We start from the raw sequence: 12,572 nt of genomic DNA, 5'->3' as shown, positions 1-12,572 counted from the left end.
CTGTTTCATTTGCATCAGAAACGGGGCTTTTTTACTAGTATCAATATAATCAATGTTCTTTTTTACTTCTAACAAATTATCATATAATGAAGTGCTAGCAATTTCTCAAAACAAAGACTTTCTCACCTTTTTCTTCTGGTGATTCCAACAATCTCTTCTCCAGCTGATGTTTTCTCTATTTGATGCCAATCTTCTCTTTTTTCCCAAAGATGCAGTATATCAGCTCATCTCAGTTTGCTGCATCTTATCTTTCAAACTCTTCAATTTAAGACTGGAAGTCTTTGATAGTAATGGAAATCTCAGAATAAAATGTTGACTTAATAACCAGATCTGACAAACCTTTGATGGTACAGAAACATGTCTTATAAGGTCATCAGCTGTTGTTTTTTTTTTTTTTTTTAGGACAAAATAGTTCACTTCTGGGGTTTTTTTTTTAATTCATTGCACATTGAGACTCTCAGTTTTCACTTCCTAAGACAAGCAACGGAGTGGAAAGGGAGACGGAAACATGGGTAAAGTCCAGGACTTTGATCAACCTACCGTGAAAAACTGAAGTCAGGTAGTAATCCATCCAGGAAAGTCAATTTGAGGAGGGGAAAGCCAAGTGAGCTAGACTTGGTTTTCTTTCCCTATTACATTGTGAAGAAGTTGTACTTCTGCTTTGAAAGTTCTCAAAATGAGGAGACACCTTAGGACCATGGTAACAGATAATTAAAGTAAAATGAACAAAAGAGCAGAAGCAGATAGACTCAAGAGCAGACACTTTATTACATGTTCAAGGGGTCTCCAAGCTTTACCATCCAGAATATTTTAAGCCCTGTTTAGTTTTGTGGTTGTTGTTGTTTAGAGTTTGTTCATTTTTTTTTTTTTTTTTTTACTTTTTATAATTTGCTACATAAAATATCTCTAACTGTGATCATCCTGTTTTTTTTCCTTAAATTTTTAAACTAGTCAGGCATCTGTCAGTTACAAAAATAAGTATTAGGCTCTGTTTTTAAATTTCTAATCTTACAGCAGGCCTATATCTATTGCCTGTGTCCATAGAAGAGCTGAGTTTTAGACTGGGTTGTTTCAGGTGACGTAGTGCATAGAGCTTTGAAGGGAATGTGGGGGTATGGCGTTACATCACATCTTTCTATACAGAATCTAATTTCCCTCTAAGCCTTTGATTGTGCGTGTTTGTGGGAAAGAGAGTGCTTTCTTTGCATTTGTGGCTTCACTGCCAGAGAGGGTAAGGTTCTCCTGACTGCCATTCTTAGGAAGAGGCAGAAATCATTTACTTGTTATTATATATCATCTGTTCCTAGCTAGATACTCCCTGCATTCTAGTGATAGGGTACAAAAGAAGCTCCTTCTCTTAGGTGGATATACAGAACACCACTGTGCAGGAGCAGTGGTGAAGAGAAAGACATTTATTCCAGAATTATTAGCCTTCCCTTATGTGTTCCCAAGCTTTCCACTATTACTCAGAAATACCAGCTGTTTCCTCCAGGCTTCTTATCCTGACTCTGGAACGTTTAGCTCCCTCTCTGCAGTCCTGGGCTTTGCATCATGGCTCTGGTGTTACCATCTCTGCCTCTGCGATCCTGACTTCTCAGCATAATATCCACGTTACCAGCTACCTGACCCTTATACCCACAAAAGTGCTTTCCCACCTTGACTCCTGAGTTAAAATCAGATCACCTTACTCCAGTTAATATGTTCTCTCGGCTTTTTGCCTTTATTCCAAAGTTAACAGCTCTTCTGGGCTTTTTACCATTATTTCAGAGTTATCTGCTCCTTTCCTGTGGTCCTGAGCTTTACTATTAATCTAGTTACCAGCTTTCCCCCATCCTGAAATTCTCAAGCTTATTCTAGGGTTACAATATCCCAGACTTTGAAAATTAATGGGTCTACCTCTACACTCCTAGATTTCCTACTACCAGCTTTCCCTCTGTAGTGCCAGACCTCATACTGGTAACTCCAGAATTATCAACAATCCTTTTAGAAACGTACTCAAAGGTGCATATGTTAGTGTGACCTGCTCATTTCAGCATAAGCATGTGTAAAGGGCTAGAGGGTTGTGGTGATGAGTACAAACAACAATGCCAGGTTGTAGCAGGATAAAGTACTTCCCACCCTATCTCCTGCACGCCTGTCAGGGATTGTGGCTCTGATATTTATCTCCTCCCTGAAAAACGGAGCAAATGTGTCACATCTATAGTCTCCACTTGCACACTGCACCCATCAGAGATGCTGATTTGTTTCAGATGTTTCTGGGAATGATCCTTACATCCAGCCTCCTCTGCCCATTCCCATCACAAGTAAAAGGTGGGTCAGGAAGGCCATCCATTTTTTTTTTTACACAGTTCACCTGCTAAAAATTTCAGGTTTTTTTTCTTTTTTACAATATTATTATTTGCTTCACTGATTGTCCTTGAGCAATCAAAAGGAGAACGAGAAACAGAAAAAATATTTCATCAAAAGCAAGCACAGCTTCAAGATGATATAAAAAGCATGATGGGAAACAGTCACATGACCACAAATGCTGTAGGCATGACATCACATCCCAGCAGGCTCTGGTGATCACAATCAGGAAAGCAGGCTTAAGGAAAAGAAATCTGTATATACCAAGCAAGTTGGATTTTACTTTAAATAGTTTTTTTTTTGTTGTTGCCGTCTTCTCCAGACACATATCGTACTTAGAAAATAATTAACTGTCATCCAGTGTGTTCTGTCAGTCCTCCTCAATGTGTAGATGTCTCACCAGTTCATGATGCAGTTCCGATTCAAGGTCATGAAGTAGACTTGGCTACTACCACCAGAACGGACAGATGCAAAGAAAACCTGGGGGAGCAGGGAGGGAGAGAAGTGCAACGCTCTGAGCATCAGAGACTGTAGAAATCCTTAATTTACACTAAAAGGTGCTCATTAATATTTCCTGTATATTAAGCTAACCCTTTGTGCTTCATTGGTACTGCTAAAGCAAGAGATATCATCCAAATTCAATGCTTAATATGAACTAAAGCATGTTAAAAGTGTCTAAACATGCATTATTGATAATGTCAGTTTAAGTGGTACTGACAATGCAATAAGATCTTGCTTGAAGCACAGAAAATATTAATGAGCTGGGATGCAGGCAAAGCAACTCATTAATATTAAAATGGCTTACAACAAATTGCATTAAACGTTTTTAACTGCATTAAGCCAAAGAAATCTACTTGTATCTCCAAACAGAGCACTGGCAGGCCCACCCAAGATGAGAAATTCATATTGGGTGGGCCTGCCTACCTAACAATGGACCACTAATTCCCATGGCAATACTCTCCCCAAAGACAATCTCCTAGCATGCCTGACACCTCACCTTTAGACCAAAGAACATCCCTCCAATAAGCAATCCCCTGATTCACTTTTCTAGGATCACTCCCCTTATCCACAGGGTCTCCTAGGCAGGAGCAACCCCTGCTTGCTTCTTACCTGCTGTTGCAGATATTTAAAGTGGTGTTCACTGATCTGAGACTCTCGTTTGCCTCACACATGAGATTGTAATGGGCAGTTTTCTGCTTGGGAGTGGCTCTTAGGAAGGGGATGTTTGTTTGTAGGGGGTGTGGAGAACATTCTGGCCAATGAGCTCCTTTTTGGCTTCAAGATGGAGGAGAGGTCTTGCCTGATATATTATCATGATCAATAGTTCACATGTAACTACACAGTGTAGTATTTACCAAGAATTACCATGTTCAATCAAAACATTAAATTAAGAGGAAGGCAGTCTTACTCCTACAGAAGGGAGATACTCAAGATATGAGAGGAATCTCTGTTTTGTGTGACGGTGGCTGTTGCCTAGTACTATCACCATACAGTAAATGATGAACATTCTTTAACAAATCAGGGGTCATAAAAAACTCTGTTTAATTTTTAATGTTTCTCAGTCTCAACTCTATTTCACAATGGCTGATTATCAACCTAAAGCTGTCTGGGTATTAGTGACTAAGCAAACATATATTCCTGTGATTTCACTTGAGATACACAAAACAAGGTGCAATTAAGTTAATTGGAACTGGGAAACATTCAAATGTAAACAGAATTTCCTTATGACCTAAGATTGCACTATTGTATCTTTCAGCAGTGCTTCCACTATTTTGCCCATCATTGATGCTAAACCTTTCTTGTTCCCACCCTTTTAGAGCACTAATACATCTACGCCTCTCCAGTCTCTTGAATTTCTTCTATTTCAACTGATAAATATTCTAGGATACACCCTATCAAATCCATCATCTTGTCTACTTTCACTTGTACCAGTACATAGAATACTACCTCACTCAGTAAAACGTAAAAGTGAAGACATTATTTGGTCTACCTTATCGTTCCGCTCACACAAGAACTTGAGGCGCTGGGCTCGTTTGTGCATGAAGACCCCATCCAAATGTCCTGTTTCCACGGAGCGGATTTCAATTGCTTTCTCACCCCAGCCCATGATCTGATTGGAGCAGATGTAAGCTACAGAGGTACAAAAAATGCCTGAGTTAAGAAAGTAGGTTGACAGAAAGTAAAGTTGATATTCTGTAACTGGTTTTTCTATGGACAGCAGGATTAACAGTCCCACATATGGGTAACATTGCAGGCAGCATCTCAAAAGTGTCATTTCATTGGCTAGAACAGCCTGCGAGGCCTTGCATATATATATACAGTAGGGACTGCAGCAAGCAGCCCTTAGCACACTGCTGTCAATGTACGTGAAATGTAAATGGCATAGAGAGTAAAGAATATGATTGTCTATGGGGAGGTGGGAGGGAATGTAGATCTGTTAATACTGCTGTTCCGAGATAGCACTTCTGTTTTCTCCATGGATAAACAGACTGAATAGCTATGTGCTGTCTTGTGACCCTCTGACCCTCTCCTGACACAAGGTGAATCTCCAGCCCCCCCGCCCCCCCAACCCCTTCTCACACCCAAAAGACATCCCTGGTGGCCCAAGTGGGCTGCCAACACAACACCCCACTTGCCCTGGTGGTCTAGAGGCCAACCCCCCACCCCCATACCGTTGAGATGGAGGAGGGAGTAGCACACTCCCTCCTCTTCAGGCACTGCCTTCAAAATGGCGGTGCTCTGCCCTGCCCATGCATCCCTTATATGGTAGGGAGGCCCCGCCCAGCGCATCCCAGGATTTAAATCTAATCTAAATGCGATATTGAGGGGTGCGGGTGCTGTTCGCCCGATGATCACAGGTGCGAAGGTAAATGCGGGCGCTAGTCACATGACGAGTCATGTGTGGTGAAATTTTCTACATGAGTCTTAGGAGACCAAAAATAACCTCTAAATGTAAGCTAAATAGTACCAGGTGTGGTGGTATTTTATAAGCTTTATCCTTACTTAGCAATTCTCTTGCCTCTATTTGCTTATTTTATTTATTTTTATTTAATACATTTATACCCCCCATTCTCCCACTAGTTCTAGGCTCAACGTGGCTTACACAGAACCGTAGGGTAGGCTACAGTTCAAAAAAGCATAACTAAACAAAGTAATAATAGGATAATAGGCATATGTGTACCATATAAACAACAAAGAATAACAAGGGTCCATGAATATTGCTGAATCCAGGAAGAAGAAAGATTAGGTTGAGTCTGGGAAATAAGCCTTCTTGAACAGGATGGTCTTCAATAATTTTCTGAAATTTAAATAGTTCTGAGTTGATTTTAAGGATTTGGGTACAGCATTCCATAGTTGTGTACCTATGAAGGAGAAGTTGGAGGCGTAGGTAGATTTGTATTTAAGGCCAATGCAGTCTGGATAGTGTAAATTAAGGTAGGATTGGGAGGAACTGGTACAGTTTCTGGGTGGTAAATCCACAAGATCTAACATGTATTCGGGAACTTCTCCATAAATGATCCTGTGAATAAAGGTACAGACCTTAAAGGCAATACGTTCTTTGATGGGAAGCCAGTGTAATCTTTCATGAAGGGGCTTTGCAGATTCAACTTTAGATTTACCAAAAATCAGTCTCGCCGCTGTGTTCTGGGCAGTCTGAAGTTTCTTCACTAGATGTTCTTTACAACCTGCATAGATTCCGTTACAATAGTCCAGATGACTTAATACCATTGGTTGCATTAAATTGCAAAAAACATTTAGAGGGAAGAAAGGTTTTATCCGTTTAAGTTTCCACAGCGAGTAAAACATTTTCTTTGGAGGAAGAGAAATGCTGCCTATGACCCAAAGAACACCGTCCCCACTGTCAAGCATGGAGGTGGAAATGTTATGTTTTGGGGGTGTTTCTCTGCTAAGGGCACAGGACTACTTCACCGCATCAATGGGAGAATGGATGGGGCCATGTACCGTACAATTCTGAGTGACAACCTCCTTTCCCTCCGCCAGGGCCTTAAAAATGGGTCGTGGCTGGGTCTTCCAGCACGACAATGACCCAAAACATACAGCCAAGGCAACAAAGGAGTGGCTCAGGAAGAAGCACATTAGGGTCATGGAGTGGCCTAGCCAGTCACCAGACCTTAATCCCATTGAAAACTTATGGAGGGAGCTGAAGCTGCGAGTTGCCAAGCGACAGCCCAGAACTCTTAATGATTTAGAGATGATCTGCAAAGAGGAGTGGACCAAAATTCCTCCTGACATGTGTGCAAACCTCATCATCAACTACAGAAGACGTCTGACCGCTGTGCTTGCCAACAAGGGTTTTGCCACTAAGTATTAGGTCTTGTTTGCCAGAGGGATTAAATACTTATTTCCCTCTGCAGAATGCAAATAAATTCATATACTTTCCACAATGTGATTTTCCGGATTTAATTTGTGATGTGCTATCTCTCACTGTTACCAATAACCTACCCTTCAATTATGGGCTGCTCATGTCTTTGTCAGTGGGCAAACTTACAAAATCAGCAAGGGATCAAATACTTATTTCCCCCACTGTATAGTAGAATTGGATATAGTAGAATTGGAAAAGGTGCAGAGAAGGGCGACTAAAATGATAGCAGGGATGGGACGACTTCCCTATGAAGAAAGATTAAGGAGGATAGGGCTATTCAGCTTAGAGAAGAGACGGCTGAGGGGAGACATGATAGAGGTATATAAAATAATGAGTGGAGTGGAACAGGTGGATGTGAAGCGTCTGTTCACGCTTTCCAAAAATACTAGGACTAGGGGGCATGCGATGAAACTACAGTGTAGTAAATTTAAAACAAATCGGAGAAAATCTTTCTTCAGCCAACGTATAATTAAACTCTGGAATTCGTTGCCGGAGAACGTGGTGAAGGCGGTTAGCTTGGCAGAGTTTAAAAAGGGGTTAGACGGTTTCCTAATGGACGAGACCATAAACCGCTACTAAATGGACTTGGGAAAAATCCACAATTCCAGGAATAACCTGTATAGAATGTTTGTACGTTTGGGAAGCTTGCCAGGTGCCCTTGGCCTGGATTGGCCGCTGTCGTGGACAGGATGCTGGGCTCGATGGACCCTTGGTCTTTTCCCAGTATGGCATTACTTATGTACTTATGGGTAAGGAATAGTTGGGAATATTTAAAGTGGTAGGTTTATATTTATTATGCTGAGACGATAGGATGAGGCAGTGAGTCTTCTCAGGATTCAGTTCCAAATGAAACGAGTTTGCCCAAGTGTCCATTGTATTTAGGCCTAACCTGATAAGATTGGTGATTTCATTCAAGTCCTGTCTGAAAGGTATATAAATTGAAACATCATCAGCATATATAAATGGATAGGGCATTAGCCAGTCGGGGAGAGTGGCGATCCTTAAGGGACTCCGCAGGCTGCTTTCCATGAAGATGATAAAATTGAATTCAATTTCACCAGGCACGATCTGAATGAAAGAAAACCCTTAATCCAACTAAGTCTGTTTCCGCCAATCCCAAAATAATCAAGAAGATGGAGTAGGATGTCATAGTCGACCATATCAAATGCGCTGGACATATCAAACTGGAGGAGAAGTATACTTTGGACACCTGCAATTAGTTGTAAAAATTTGGACGTAAGGGTAACCAGTACCGTTTCAGTACTGTAAAGGGATCGAAAACCGGACTCTGAGTCATGTAAAATGGAAAACTTGTCCAAATATTCCGTGAGTTGTTTAGTCACCACGCTTTCCATTAATTTAATAACCAATGGTATAGAAGTGACCGGACGGTAGTTTGTGATGTCATTGGACTTTTTCTTGGTGTCCTTAGGTATGGGAGTAAGAACAATGTTCCCTTAGAGGTATATTTTCAAAGCACTTAGCCTTCCAAAATTCCATAGGTTTCTATGGAACATTGGAAGGCTAAGTGCTTTGAAAATATGCCTGATAGTCTTTAAGGAAAAAGCCAAGTTTTAACATAAAGTTTATCAATAGAAATCAAACAAAATAAAACATGGAAAAGAAAATAAGATGATAACTTTTTTATTGGACATAACTTAATACATTTTTTGATTAGCTTTCGAAGGTTGGAGAAGTCATTTTGCCCTCCAATGCCTCATGTATAAACAGACTGTGAACCATCCAGGGACAGAAAAATACCCATTGTACCTGAATATATACTTCAATTGCCTTCGGACTCACAGGTAGTATATAAGAAACTAAATAAAATTGGGTTATAATTATTAACTGGCATTTCCTTAGCTAAGCAAAATGAGATAGTTTACTACAGCAATGAGGCTGACAGAGTGAAAAGAAATTTGCATCTATGGACATATCAGGAAAGAATGAAACTGCAATGTCACTGTAAAATTATTTTTGTTATAATCTAGTTGCAATTTATAGACGTTCACAGAGGGCACTACTGCTTTAGCAGATGCTAAGAGAGATACCTCTTATAGCTAAAAGAAAAAAAAAAAAAAAGAAGTATTTTCCATTGTATTGGAAGTCACATGCTTGATTAAAAAGAATTTTGAAACATGCCAGGATAGGTTACCTATATATATTACAGCTTATGAATTCCAAAAGGAAGATCTCATTGGCTTAGGAGTGAGGTTCATTACTGTCCCATTTGAAGATATTGCTCCCATACAAAAGTCAATTGGTCCCAGAAGTGCTCACTACCAATTAAACCTCCTACCCCAAACTTTATGAAGCTTTCTTCTATAGTAAGAGACACCTTTCTGAGTAACTGATATTGCTTGTAGCCTTCTGTCACCTGTGTCCCTACTGCAGTGGGGTAGGAAGGGTGGGGCGGGAGGGGCGGTCCGCCCCGGGTGCACGCGCTCGGGGGGTGTCGGCCCTGCTGGTTCCCTGCTCCCTCTGCCCCGGAACAGGTTACTTCCTGTTCCGGGGCAGAGAAAGCAGGGAACCAGCGGGGCCGACGCAGCTCCGAGCGACGTGCACTCGGGGCGGATCGGCCCTCCTGCAGATAAGAATGCGCTCCGGGGGGGGTCGCTCCGGAGGGGGGGGGGGGGAGCGCGCCGTGCTGGTTCCCTGCTCCCTCTGCCCCGGAACAGGTTACTTCCTGTTCCGGGGCAGAGAAAGCAGGGAACCAGCGGGGCCGACGCAGCTCCGAGCGACGTGCACTCGGGGCGGATCGGCCCTCCTGCAGATAAGAATGCGCTCCGGGGGGGGGGGGCGCCGTGCTGGTTCCCTGCTCCCTCTGCCCCGGAACAGGTTACTTCCTGTTCCGGGGCAGAGAAAGCAGGGAACCAGCGGGGCCGACGCAGCTCCGAGCGACATGCACTCGGGGCAGATCGGCCCTCTTGCAAATAAGAATGTGCTCTGGGGTGGGGGGTGGGTTCGCTCCGGAGGGGGGGGGGGCGCCGTGCTGCACCCGGGGTGGGGGGTGCGCAGCGGCGACCTGCCCCGGGTGTCATTAGCCCTCGCTACGGCACTGCCCTACTGCATATGTTTCACGGAGTACTTTAGGTTAAAAAAGTACTTACCCACAGATGTGGGCATCTCACCCCACTGCAATACCACGTCCTTGATGATGCGTCCGTATGTGTTCACATAGACCCCCTCATCCTCATAGCACAGCAGCATCTCCATGCCATCTGTGTTGGGCAGGAAAATGATTGCATGTGGGTTTATCTGGCTCTGGATCTGTGTAAGTTAGAGAAAGGAGAAAAGTGAAAATACCTAATGCTAGTAGGGCAAGAACAGATGCCTGACTGCTGATGGCAAATCCTAGTGAAAACAAAACATTTTGATGAGAAAATATTTTCATATCTTTCAGGGAGATATATACTATCAATTGAAATTAAGAATCCAAAAAAGCTGCTGTATAAGAGCTTATGAGACCACATTGGATGCTTTCAGATGTTTTTAAAGGTCATGAAAGCTCAGATATAGCATCCTTTTTGGACAGTTCTTATATTGATCCAGTGAAAGGTATCACAGCCTTTACAGAATCCAGTTTTTTTTCAGGACTAGCACAGTACCCAGAACTCAGTACAATGTGGTGAGAAGAGTAAACAGAACTGGATAGAATAAATACCTTTTAAAGCAAAACTATTACATCTTATCTGGGGTGCATACTACAAAGCACATGGTGGAGGGTTTTTTTCCTCCCCCCCCCCAACCCCGAGGATCCCTATTTGGGTGCCATTCTGAGGCCACATACATAGTAATGACAGCAGATAAAGACCTGAACAGTCCATCCAGTCTGCCCAACAAGATAAACAAATTTTACATGGTATGTGATACTTTATATACATATACCCTGTGATAAAGTCACATCCAGGATAGTTGGGTTAAGGCAGTGCCAGTTTGAAATACAAGTCCCAGAAGGCATTGCAGGGGTGAGATGAGGAACCCGGACTGGACTCCTATCTGCAATGGGGGAAGACATGGGTGTAAGCTGGCAGGACATGTAGATGGGCTGCCACTAGGGGGAAAGAGAGATAGGAAACCCTGTGTGCAGGAGCTCATCATTAGTCTAATGCTTAACTCAGCTGGTATGGGAGTGGGGGAAGCTTATGGAAGGAGAATGATTGGTTGTGAGAGCAGAAGCCAGGGATTGATTAGGCAGGTGGGAAAGAGAGAAGCAGTTGCAGGCTGAAAACCCTTGGGTGAGAGAGGTCCCTGAAGTACTGAAGCAGGCTGAAATCCCTTGGGTGTGAGGAAGTCCCAAAAGTATTTGCAGGCTGACAATCCTTGGGTAAGGGAGGTCCCTAAAGTATTGAATTTACCAGTGAAGCTGATGCAGGGTGAAATCCCTTGGGTATGAGGAGTCCCTAAAGTATTGAACTCTCCTGAAGGTAAAGAGAGTAGAAGGTAGAAACTGCTGCTTTGTGATTTAACTGTGATGATGAATTGAATGAACTGCTTCTATTTGGGAATTGAACTGCTACTTATTGTGCACTGGAAAAAGAGCCCAGACTGGAGTTGACTGTGAATCCTTATTGAATCCTGATATGTGCTGATAGTATTTGCCACACATTTTCAGGTGGCTTATATGTGCTTAAGATGGAAGGTGAATGCTGCTGTTGGAACTGTGTATCAGGTCTACTAGAAACCTGCATGGAATAAAGCCTTTAAGATTGATGTTGCGGGTGGACATTTATTTCTTGACTATACCAGGAGCCTGTGGCTGGAGGAGATTGTTCTATCCTTGGCTGCACCTAGAGGTACCTGCTTACAACCCGAGTTTGATTTGTCCTTGCCATTCTCAGGGCACATACCCCAGGTGAAACCTGCCACCTTTCTGGACAGCACTCCTTCTGGGCCTCACTTCATAGCTTGTGAAAAGTATTCCACTGCTGTAGTGAAAAGTTTGACCTTAGTCTCCAAATACGTCTACATTCACTATTTTCCCACGTCATATTAAAACTTGCTACTACTCACATGCACAGGGATATAGATATCGTAATTGTTCCCAGAATCCACATCAACAGCATGAAAACCAGCACAAGAGCCATAGATGACCTTTAACCTCTGGCCTTCTTCTACAGTCAGGTCAACTAGCTGTGGCCGGTGTGGAAGGTCAGCAAAGGACTAGATGGGAACAAGATGGATTAGTGTCACCATAAGAAATCAAACCAGTGATGTAGTATCTGCATGCATAATGGTAACCTAGTGTCTTGAACCTGCAATCTAATCCCTGGTTCTGGCACTGACTTTGTGTGACCTAAGTGCAAGGCCCTTTATCACCTTATGCCTAGGTAGTTTAACAACTACAACAGATTACTCTTCAACTTGATTTATAATGAAACTAGTACTTTAGCTATTATTTCAATTCCTACCAAGAAATGGTGTCAATATTCAGCAGGAGAGGCTGTTACTTGGTTATCTCTTGCTGACCAAGTGATCCCTAGATTTTCAGCCACACATAACCAGAATGCGCCTCTGAAAATCCAGGCAGATTACTGTGGTACTATTTAGTTAGTGCCTGGGCAGTCCGGGGACAGAGTTAGGGGAGACCTGGGATTTACCCAGTTAGTGGCAATTTTCAGTCTGCTAACCGGGAAAGTGCCCAGATGAAGTTAGGACAGCAAAAAGGCTGTCTGATTATCAGCTGGCACCAAGATAACTTCTACCAGCTAGAAAAACTCATATATTCTGTGCAGGGCTTGGATTAGGCCTGGCACTGAATGTCCAGGTAATCCTACCCACAGTAGTCAAAATTGGTGACTGCCGAGGGCTGAATACGGGCCCACTGTTATTTTTACTAAAA

At 42.7% G+C, this 12,572-nt stretch overlaps 1 protein-coding gene across 4 annotated transcripts in view; it reads right to left on the bottom strand.

The window, feature by feature from the left end:
* Positions 1–746: 746 nt before the first annotated feature.
* MINK1 (misshapen like kinase 1) overlaps positions 747–12,572 on the bottom strand; it is a 302,641-nt gene continuing 290,815 nt past the window's right edge. For all 4 annotated transcript variants that reach the window (XM_030186952.1, XM_030186954.1, XM_030186955.1 and 1 more), the window contains 4 exons: positions 11,744–11,893; positions 9,841–10,000; positions 4,337–4,476; positions 747–2,826 (listed from right to left, as the gene is read on the bottom strand). In XM_030186952.1, coding sequence (XP_030042812.1) covers positions 2,743–2,826; positions 4,337–4,476; positions 9,841–10,000; positions 11,744–11,893 — 534 coding nt within the window. In that variant the 3' untranslated portion in view covers positions 747–2,742. The remainder of the gene's footprint in view (positions 2,827–4,336; positions 4,477–9,840; positions 10,001–11,743; positions 11,894–12,572) is intronic.

The sequence above is a fragment of the Microcaecilia unicolor genome, chromosome 14 (assembly GCF_901765095.1).
Source record: "Microcaecilia unicolor chromosome 14, aMicUni1.1, whole genome shotgun sequence".
Classification (NCBI taxonomy): Eukaryota; Metazoa; Chordata; class Amphibia; order Gymnophiona; family Siphonopidae; genus Microcaecilia; species Microcaecilia unicolor.
Note: the sequence above shows the minus strand (reverse complement) of the source record. Positions and strands in the feature narration are given on the sequence as shown.